Genomic DNA, 11284 nt, shown 5'->3' on the forward strand with positions numbered 1-11284 from the left:
TTCCCATGATCACAGGCACATGCCGTGTAAATAAATCAAGGGGATAGCATCAGCCCGATTTTCCAAAACCATGATTAACAATAAAGTTTACGGAGAAACTGTCAGAAGGGGAAGTACAAAGAGTGTTTTTAAAGTTTTCTGCAGGTCATTAGCAGCAACACACACACACAGTGGGAAGAACTCACAGCTTTAGTAGGAAGCCATGTTGTCATAAAACACAGTGCGTATAAAAAAGGCATTTAACCCTCTTGGAAATGTTCATTTTTTTTACTGTCCTATCGTCTTTACTGCAACATGAGAGAAGTCTGGCTTCTCCTTAAAAGAAAAAGGGGAACTTGTAAAAAAATAAAAGCTGTAAACATCCTTTGCAGAAATGGCCAAGTTTTAATGTACATGCAGTTTAAGATGGAGAGAAGGGACCAGGGGCCTCAATTATAATCTGCAATAAAAGTAAACACCTCACAATAAATGTACAAGCTCTCGTTTAGCACAAATTGGTATTTAAAAAAAAGTTGTGTGTGTGGACAACTGTAACCTTTGACCCACACATGTCCGACCTTAACCTTTCACCTGACCCCTGTGGTGACCCTCAAAATAATGGTTTTCCCAAGACCATCGTCACCTGCCTGCGTCTGTTAATCTCTCACACAACACAACAAACACACACACACACACACATCAGCCATGCCTGCATTATATATACCATTATGATCACACAACTACACAACTGGTGCTGAGGTCGCTCACATCTGTGTGAGTGTGAGTCAATGAGTGTGTGGGCGCACTGTAATGTAATTAATCAGCTGAGGGTGTTGATTACTTAATCTGTCATTAGCCAGCCGTGTGTGTAAGTGTGTGTAAGCGAGTGTGTGAGTGTGTGTGTGTGTGTGTGTCTGAGGTAGCAGTGTGTTTCAAGCGCCCTCCTTGTACCGACAGCTGTGACCAGAGCCAAACAGGGCAGAGCGGAGATTGATGATATTGGACTAATACCATCATTCATCAGGGATGTGATATTTCAGGGATTCTGGATTTGTTTGGGATGTGCTGCCTCCTTCATTTCCACTGGGACTGCTCCACCTTCTTGCTTCACCTCCTGCTGGAGGACTTATGATGATTTACATCCATCATCTACCAGTGTGTAAAGGTTAATCCTGGTCACAACACTCAGGATATTCACATCTGTCTATTTCTATGTAATTTGAGCAAGTGGAAATGTGTCATATTAGCTTAACTGAGAGGGTAAAGTTGTCATATAACACAGAGAGAAGGGAAAGTTCTGGGAAGTGTTTGGAGCAACTGACTCGGCCCTCTGGATAATTTCGGGAGATTAAGAGTTCAGCACAAGTCTAAAATCAGCCAATTAAGTCTCTTCTCCACCAGAAATCCCCCAAAAAATGTAAGAATAAAACCTCTCTGGTTGAATTCCAGGCCGAGACTCTTTATTCTCCTACCCTATTCGCCATAATTGCTGATACACAACACCACAGGGTGATTGTATCTCAGCACAGACAAGATTAATTAATTAACAGTCATCGTATTTAGTAAGCAGCCGTTACATCAGCGTGCAAAAACAAAGGGACATTTTTCTTTTACCATGTGCTGAGTCCCAAATAACCCACAGTCCCACAGCACAATTAATGACTTCTTTTAAACTTTACTGAATCGGGGGGGAAAAAGAGGAGTTTTTTTTTTTAACACAACTCAAAATGTTCCTTCACCAGATGCAGCAAAGCAGAAGCGAAAAGTCTAAAAAGGAAACTCTGTGATTTACGAGCAGGACTGGTGTTCGGTTAATTGTGGGATCTTGTCGCGTCCTCTTGAAAAACGAGGAGCTGGTTCCAGTCAGAACTCCACAGATTCAAAAGAACACACATCCAGTGGCTAGCACGACACCCTGTTGTGTGGTTGAGATGTTCTCCTGACAGGTCGGTGTGTCAATCATGAGCCGTCCTCCGTGTGTGTCACTCGCTCTTCGAAAACTCTCTGACAACTTAACCTAAGTCGCTGTGTGTCGCTAATGCATTTCTCAACCCCCTCCAACTCACACACACACACACACACAGAGACACACACATGCGAATGGGGGATTAGCTAATGAATTCTCTCAACAGATTAATTACATTGCTTGTGTGCGCTCAGACTTCATCCCCGAACGGCAGAAGAAATGAGCCAGGACTTTTCAAAGAGATGGGTTTGTGTGTTTTTTTTTTCCTCTCCCCCAATTTTCTTTTTTAAATCTATCACTAAATTGAAAATGCGTAGAAGCAGATTGGCTCTGGGCAAAGTGGCGTTTATTTGAAGAAGAAGACGAGGAATTACTTTTAACGAGAAAGTAAATAAAAAAACGGGCCTTTGATTTGACGCCATTTTAACATGGCATGAGTAGAATGAGGCGTTTTTCTGAAAAAGTCCAAAAGAGAGGCGAACATTTCACATGCTCGTCTGTGTTACCACTGTCCTCCGCGGGGCTTCAAAGCATCGGCCCCCCTCTTCCTCTGTAAATGACAGCAACACACATTCTCACATGCACACACACACACACACACACAAGAGGCATGACAGAGAAACACACACTGACACACACTGACACTCCCTCCTGCCGTTTTCACAGTCTCTTGAGTGCAGGAGATGCCCACGGCCAAAAACCAATGGTTGCACTTCTTGTTATGTTTCTCCCTCTCCTCCTCTTCTCCTCCTCTTTCACACTATCACTCTCTTCCTCTCGCCTTTCTCTGGGAAAACAGACAATTTATTTTTTTGCAGCTTCCAAATGGAGCAGGAAAGTAATTATAATTAAACCAACTTGGTTCTAATGCTCAAAAATACTAAAATAATTTATGATTATAATTAAACCGGCTCAGTAGCCTCTTTCTAATTCGTCTGGAGACCCTAATGGAAAACAATTATTTCACTTCATTAAGATTACAGACGCCAGGAATCTGTGTCACAACTCGATCAGAGAGGAGGCACATTTAGAAAGTTGTCAAATTATCACAAAGTCAGTCGTCGACTTCACATTCATTACTTCCTCAGCGATAAACCCAACAGCCTCAGAAACGGCACAATAACAAGAGATGAGAGAGAGACAGACATATTTACATAAACGCCCATAATTTACAGTTTCCCTTTGTAAATGGGGAATTAGAGGATAACGACAGAAATGAGGCAGATCTAGTATCGACGTGTCAACGCAGACTTTCACATTCCTGCTGCTCACGCATCCTGTCAGTGAAACAGGAGGCTGCTGGTGAAGCGTGAAGACACACGTTTGATTCCCAAAGTGATTTCCTCTCATCGGCAGCTTAATAATCGCCATTTTTTTCTCAGCGACGGGTCACGTCGGCCGCGTTATTGATCTCTGCCCATTAACCCCGTCAGACTCATCACTTACACACATCGTGGTGAAATGATTGGATAAAAGGGCTGCCACAGAAATGACCGATCCACACAATCCCCCCCCCCCCCACGCTCTGCACCAAGATCTTCTTGGATTCACAGCATGACGCCATTTATTCCTATAAACCGGTTCCTTTCATTGCAATTAAACAAAACATTTCCCCCTAAATTGCTTTACTGCTGCTTGCTTTTTGAAACAAAATTTGATATATTTATATTTTTCTTTATTCTGCAAGAGGAAAACAACTCTTTTACCCCCGTCCCCGCACTAATGACAACCCTCCTCCCACTCTATGTTAATGCAGCATCAAGCCACCAGCATTTACTTGCAAATTAACAGCACTCTAATTCCCAGAGAGGCCTCCAACAAGAAATTCCACACATTTGTTACCCACAGGACCAAATGGCTGCAAGGGAGGAGGGGGTAGGTGGGGTAGTTACACATGGGGTATGTAGAGGCTGTGTAGGGAGGGGGGGGGGGCAGTTAAACAGCTCACAGATGAATTGGTAATTAATGTGTAATTTCTATGCAAATCATTGGCAGGCCGGAGCCGGGGAACAGTGGAGCAGAAAACGACATTGTTACACAGTTTCTGGTTATTTCCAGCACTTAAATGGAGCGTGATGTGTCCTTTATTACATCCCGATGAGGCCCGGGTGCGAGCTTTTGGAGGTCAACTTGGAAAACAGCCGTGTGTGTGTGTGTGTGTGTGTGTGCGTGCGTGTGTGTGTGTGTCTGTGGAGTTCAAACAACAGCTGAATACGGAAATAAAGCCGCAGCTACGCAGACACAGGTATAGAAAGAGTTTGCGTGACTTGCAGGGAGAACATGTCTTGTGTGTCTTTTCTCTACGTGGTAACTTCCTCTGCGAGTTCCTTTATCGGACCTTTGCAAACGCACGGTCCCGTCACAGCACCGGGCACCTGCACGCACCGCTGCAGGGTTTTCTCCGTGCACCGTGCGTGGTTCTGCAGACTGGACGCAGGACTTTAAAAAAACCTCCCGAGTCCTGCAGCGTGCATCCCCGCAGAAAAAAACCCGCAGCGGTCATTTCACGCACTCTGAATCCTCAACACCCCGGATCTCCGCAGATTCCCTCGATTTACACTTTTATCACGCGATGAAGTCCCAGGAAATAAAAGTAACCGCTCTCGCTGTTCCTCCAACAGGCGATCGGCGTGCACGCTATTTCCCCAGCCATTAGGTTTTAGTGCGTAAAAGCGCAGATAAAAGTTGGAGCACGGATCGTTCGGTTCGCAGAGAGCGAGGAGCTCACGGACGAAGCGAAGCGACCGCTGCCTCACGCACAAGAGCAACAGTCCTCTTATTACACCACAATCATTATATATAATTAAGGATATAAATGACGAGTGGCTGCACGTGCATTTAAAGAAGAATAACGGTCGGAATGAACTCTCCTCGGACGCAGAACCGAGACATGAGAGGATCGCGGATCAGTGAAAAACACCACAAAGTGCATTATCGTTACAATAACCACGTATGATACACATCATCCATGGGACGTGTACATGTGTATTGTGGCTTTTACACAGCGATCGTGCACACCGGCAACTTTTTTTTCTCCATCCACGCGCTGCACGGATGAAAAGTGGACGAGGTTCTCCACGCACAAGATCAACACTCCTCTTGTGTCTTCTTATGATAAATGTTATTATAGCAGAAGGATATAAAAGAGAGGAGATGAATGTTGTGTAGGATCGCGGCTGCAAGTGAATGCACCTTGGATCGTTTGGATCTTTAAAAATCAGATCAGCTGTTTTTGTAACGATTTGACAAAGTACTTAGATGAAGAGTCAACTAAGTTTTAAATCTTTAGGATTATAACAAAGTTCGCAGTCTGCGCCACGAGCCCCGTGTTGGTCATCGGTTCGAGTGAGAGCCGAGCACCTCACACAGGCTCGGATAGTGGAGAGATACATTCTCGCTTTGTAATTGCAACAAAATAACACAATCCACCACGCAGAGAAAGTGCGCAAAATGCTACAATTGTACGTTTCCAGCGCTGAGGCTAACTTTTTCCTTTATTTCCTCCCGCACCTAAACACACCTGTGAGGAATGCGTGAGCAGAGAGGAAGAGAAACGAACCAACTTCCAAACCCCGTGCGTGGGAAACATTGCGGGGCTGTGTTTGCGTGTTGTCGTACCTGTCGGCATCTGCGTGGACACCGTGGAGAGGTGAAGAAGAAGAAGAAGAACAAGTCCCAGACGTTCACGGGAAAGTGTATCCATGTTTTCAAACGTGGCCCGAGTCCGTGACAGTCTCCCCCCCCCCCCTCCCACCCCGTCCGGAACAAGCGAAAAAGGGGAATCGAACAAGTGAAAAAAAAAAGTTTGCTGTTCACTCCTCTTCCTCCTTCACGGGTCTCGTTCTCTCGCTCTTCCTCTTCTTCTTGTTATTCCTCCCGTGGAGTCGGACGCTCCATTCTCTCCTTTCTGCGCTTTCTCGTACGCTTCTTTTTTTCTCTCGCTTCGTTGCGGGCTCCCGCGGACCCGAGTGAGGGAGCGCGGGCACGAGAGGGAAAGAGAGAGAGAGAGAGAGAGAGAGAGAGAGAGGGAGAGGGAGGTGTGTGTGTGACGTCACGAGGCAGGAGTCCGCTTCAAAAAACAGATTAAAAGAAACAAGGTGTCTCGAAGCGAGGATTCGTTTGTTTTGTCCAGTTTGTGCTTTTTGTTTGTCGATATATTCAGATTTATTCAAAGTCACATTATTTCACATCATAGAAATAAAGAACTGTAGAAATCCCCACATCTGAAGGAAAAGTTCACCCAAAAAATGTAAGTTCTCTTTTCTCTTTAAAGGGATAGTTCACCCAAAAATGAAATTCCACTCATCATCTCCTCATTGCTATGCTGATTGAGGGGTGGGCTCTGAAATAATAAAGATATAGTGTGTTTCATCTTAAGTGTATGATTGTGTTTTTATTTCGCTTTACCGTATAACGAGGCCAAGCTGGAAAAACCAAACACCTTTTGGGTTTTTATTACAACTGCAGGCTATCACAGGTTCTCTTTCTTGTTTGGAAGGGTGATGGTCAGGTGAGGGGCATTCAGCTGCAACATGCAACTTCACCACTAGATGTCACTAAATTCTACACACTGAACCTTTAAAAGTTCTACATGTAACTTTTCCTTCCGTGTAACGTTTTTTTTTAGTTTAAAACACATGGACACCGGCGCTCTGTTTACGTCTACATTGATGGCCTCCACATACAAGGGTTTGTCTTCTGTTTTCTTTCAGTTTTTTACATCTGTTACGTGCTAGAAGCGTCATCGACACCCCCTCCAGCTCGTGGTGACTCCTGTGGAGGATCCTGCTGTGTTCTCACATGGGCTCCTCAGGAGTTTCTGCAGTCTTTATACTCGGGGGGGGGGGGCAGACCGAGAAGGTGGAGGCTCTCACTTGGACATTTGCCTTCACACATCCAGCCCCAGAGGAGAATGTCCTGAAGATCTCCGGAGCGCAATGTCTGAAAGCTATAAACACAGATTTTTCAGTGAAATACTCATTTTAGCCGTGGAGATATAATCAGAACTCAAGTTGATTTCTTTAAATGGATAATTATCTGACATAAAGTGTAGAGTGAAATCTGAACATCTGCATTTTTCTACTCTTTACCACTTAGCCACTCAAAGTGCTTAGAACTGCTCGTCACATTCACACATTGACACACGCATTCATGCATCACTTCTTTACTTCCATATACACAAATGTAAAGAACTTCTCTATCTGTCATTCAGTGCCCAAGGACACTTAAGCATGTCAAGAGAAGGAGCCGGGGGTCAAACCACAACACTCCGCTCAGGGAACGGCCCGCTCCGCCTCCTGAGCCACAGAACAGAAACAACTCATAACATCCTCATGTCAAGAAGCAAAACACACAGCCAGATACAAAGAGAGGAGGAAATTCAAGTGGGCCTGTGTTACATCATCTCACAATGTTCATTTCAGCAAATTGAGCTCATGAACAAAAAGACAAAAGAGCAAAGAGAAACATAAAAGAATTCTGCAGGATAGAAATCATTCTCCTTCAAAGACAGAAACAAGAGTGTTGAGGCTTCGGATCTGCAACGTCATCAATACCTGCAGCCAGGGGGCGCTCCCTGCTGATTCAAAGGAGAACATGAGGACTGTTAGTGGACTGTGGTTAGTAAAACTTTTCAATCAAAAAATGTCTAAACTTTGCCCACATTTGCGGTTTATTTCATATTTATTCATTTAGCTTATCGCTCTTCGTACACCAGCATGTTAGCATCCATTTCAGTTCTTTCCCCGTGTGAAGAAAGTCACCAGCAGCAGTGACAGCCGAGCTTGTCAGACGTGGGTTAGATCAAATCATGACGGGCCTTCACAACAGAGATGTTTTGATTTGCTGCACGGCCGAGCTATAAATACGTGCAGGGAATGTGCGAGCAGGAAACAGATGTGCATTGTTTCAGCACGTTTTGTTTGTGGAACTATTACAATAATAAAGTTATAATTTAATAATCAGTAAAAGTCCAAGTGATATAAGGAGAATACAATGTTGAACCCCTTTTAAAACCACGTAGATGTAATCAAAGATATACAGTTGACCAAATTTTCCTTTTTTCACATAAGAGTTAATTTCCTAAAAGTCTGTGTAGTTCTCTTTTTTGAATATACTCAGTTTCTTGAACAATTTTTATAAATCCCAAAGATAATGTGGTGCTGAGGAGCCAAAATATGAAGTATTTAGTTATTTGTGAAACTGAATTATAAAAGAAGATGCTCCACATTCTCCATTTTACGGAGACAACCTCCTCATCTGATACCCCCCCTTTAAAACAACTCTATTTTCATACATTTATGAGTTTTTCATCACATAATTCAATTCATTTCAAACTGTCTGACCTGGAATTAAATGTCCTGCAAATTAAACCTGTGACCAAATATCACCCTGAGGTTTCTACTCTGCTTCAAAGTGGGAGTTTTGCTGTTGTCACTCAGCGCCTGGTGCCCGGTCATTATCCTGAATCCTCACGTTGTGTTTGCTGAAGTTGCAGCTTCATGTGCAGTTTCCTCCACACACACATTGCTGTCGTGCCTTTCTTTTGTATGCACTGATGCAGGCGGCTTTTTACATTTGCAGCTTTGTTCCATGGGCTTAAATCCTCCCTGTTCACCTGTACTTCCAAAATAACAAATACTTTGTTCATGGGTAGACAGTGAATACGACCCTGTTTGCTGTCATGGCAGCTCCTATGATTTACAGAGTATGTTTAGCTGCTGTCACATCTTCAATATTCACATTTAATGGCAAATGAAGAAGCACAGATCTTACATCTGGTGTAAAAGTGGATTTTGTTATTGAAATGTTCGCATTGGAATCAGTTTTTCAGTAGAAATTGAACCAAACATTGTATTTCACAGTGTGAAATCTGCTCTGTGGTGATTCATATCTCTCCCACCCTTGTTTTTCCCATCATGTTGCAACTCTAATCCAGCTTCAGGTAGCAAATCACACGGCAGGCAGTCATTGCTGTGTAATATCAGATCTGGACTGAAAGTTAGTCTGCACGAAACATTTCCTGTGCTGGAAAAAATGGACAGCGAGCACAAATAGATTTTATATTTGGAACTACCGGACGACCCTGTTCAACCCGGACGCAGGTACATTGTTCCTGTGCAGACAATTTCCAGCAATCGGAGCTGTCAGTGCGCTCAGTGGAACTCACCGGTGCAATTCTGAGACCAAATGTGCTCCATCCAGTGTCTCAGTGATGGATTACACAGGAGCTCCCTCTGTTCCCAGTCCAAACCCCGCACGGACAGAAGAGAACCTAAATATCAGACGATTCTCCGGTTCCCATTCAGTGATGTGTTTTAACATCCATCTCCAGGTTGTGGTTCAGTTCAGTGTAATTCAGCTCAGTTCAGTGAGGGCGAGGTGAGAGGGGAAATCGTGTTTGCAGTTAATAAAAAAGGCAAATTTAAACTGCCACATTGTAAGAGGATGCAAATTCACAACCTGGTGCATTAGAACTGTTCTCACTGGTCCCAGCTGCAGACCAGAGCTCGGGAAGTGTCTCATATGGATGTGACTGAGAGGAATATGAATTTGTTTTTGTGTTCTTTTGCTTTGTCATAATGATACACAACTACAGGTCAAATAAAAAAGGATAAATTCTCAGCCGATTATGTCTAAGAAACATTAACATACACTCTTTTAAGCAGGTTTCTGGTAGAAATCACAATCAGGATGTTCAACTGCTTACTGTGTAAAATCTATGTGATGCAAACTGGAACATGTCATATTTTCTAATGGCTAATGGTTTCAGCTTCCTCTCTTCAAACACACTGGTGAGTCTGCAGTTCTGGGCCTGGCTGGAGGAAGGGAGGGAGGGATGGAGGGAGGGGGGGGGGGGCACTCAAGGTTTGGTAAAGTCCACCTGTTGTTCTAACTCAGACTGAAATCCCAGCAACAGATCTCCATGAAATTTCACACTGGTGTTGCCAGAGGAGGAACCGCACAGAGTTTGGTGATTCTCCAGACTTCTCCTCAAGCACAACCTCAGAGTTTATAAAGTTATGACCGTGCGGGTCGGACTAGCCAGACAGAGGGTTGTGTTTCCACTCCCGTCTGAGAGTGAACAGAATAACTCAACAACAAAGACACGGACTTTTACCAAACTTGGTGGGATTATGATTTGGGAGATTATCTACAGATGATTAATTTTTGGAGCTGATCGGTGAAAGAGAAAAGTCAAGACTGTCAAAAAATATGGTCTGAAATGCACATTTTCCAAGATATCTCTGCAAATTATCAGGCTAGAGATACAATCTAAAGCTTATATTGATCAAGAAATGATTCCCTATTATCTAGATGTGGAAATCATATCAATAGGTACATCAAAATGTATCTCTGCATCTTAGAGGACTATAGTCATGATGGTATTGCTGTGAAAGAAGACGGTGAACCCAGTGAGCATCATTCCTGTTAAAGATCGTCCAGGAGAGGCCTCAGATATAAAGTCAGTTTCCTCTATGACCCCTTCTGGACTGAGGGTTCTGTGACTCGCTTGTTATTTTACCACCTGTTAAGGAAGGACGACTCCTGTCTCTGTGTGTCATATAGTATATTTGAAGTTAGACAGAAAAGTCAAGACAGACGTCCCTTCTCTTGTCCTCTTGGTTTCAGGTACATTCAGAAAGCTGAATAATTTGCAATAAGTGGAAAATGGAAATGGAATACCCATCAGCCTGCACCTCCCCCCCGGCTTGTCCTCTCAGTTTGGGATAGAGACTTGAATTGTGGCTGCATTATAATGTACAGTATACGACACGGTCCTGACTCCACTAACCAGAAATGTGAAGTTGACCTGAGCGTGAATAGAAAACAGCAATTTAAGTTTTACTTTTGTGAAAAGACACACAACCTTCGCTCTGTGATGACAGACGACAGATTGTCCGTCTCATCCTAAAAGTCTTTCAATGTTTGAGTCTCCTAAAAAACACATTTCCTCAAATATATAATTATACAGAAAACCAGACACTGGACGTTCAGCCTCAGATCTGACAACTATGTTGATAATTCAATGAAAAGTTAACAAATTTAATAAAAATCCCATAACTAGGGTTACTATTCTTGTCTTTAATACAGCACAAGTCAAGCAGAACATAGCAATAAAACCCATAACTGAATAGAATAGAGTGATTGTTTTTAAATATTATGATGTTTCTTTTATCCTTTTCCTTTCATTTTAAAGTCATTGATTTTAGATTATTTATTATTCTATCCATTGTCGATATGAACATATTGATTCAAGCAGCTTTTGTGAGAGGACATTCACATTCCGTCCTCTTTCATGATGATACGTGGAAAATACCTGCTCTCCTCTACAGCTGG

The 11284-nt window shown here is 43.2% G+C and overlaps 1 protein-coding gene across 3 annotated transcripts in view; it reads right to left on the reverse strand.

The window, feature by feature from the left end:
* ptprk (protein tyrosine phosphatase receptor type K) overlaps positions 1-5930 on the reverse strand; it is a 91722-nt gene extending 85792 nt beyond the window's left edge. For all 3 annotated transcript variants that reach the window (XM_053445113.1, XM_053445112.1, XM_053445111.1), the window contains exon 1: positions 5564-5930. In XM_053445113.1, coding sequence (XP_053301088.1) covers positions 5564-5648 — 85 coding nt within the window. In that variant the 5' untranslated portion in view covers positions 5649-5930. The remainder of the gene's footprint in view (positions 1-5563) is intronic.
* Positions 5931-11284: the final 5354 nt, after the last annotated feature.

The sequence above is a fragment of the Pleuronectes platessa genome, chromosome 17 (assembly GCF_947347685.1).
Source record: "Pleuronectes platessa chromosome 17, fPlePla1.1, whole genome shotgun sequence".
In the NCBI taxonomy this organism is placed as follows: Eukaryota; Metazoa; Chordata; class Actinopteri; order Pleuronectiformes; family Pleuronectidae; genus Pleuronectes; species Pleuronectes platessa.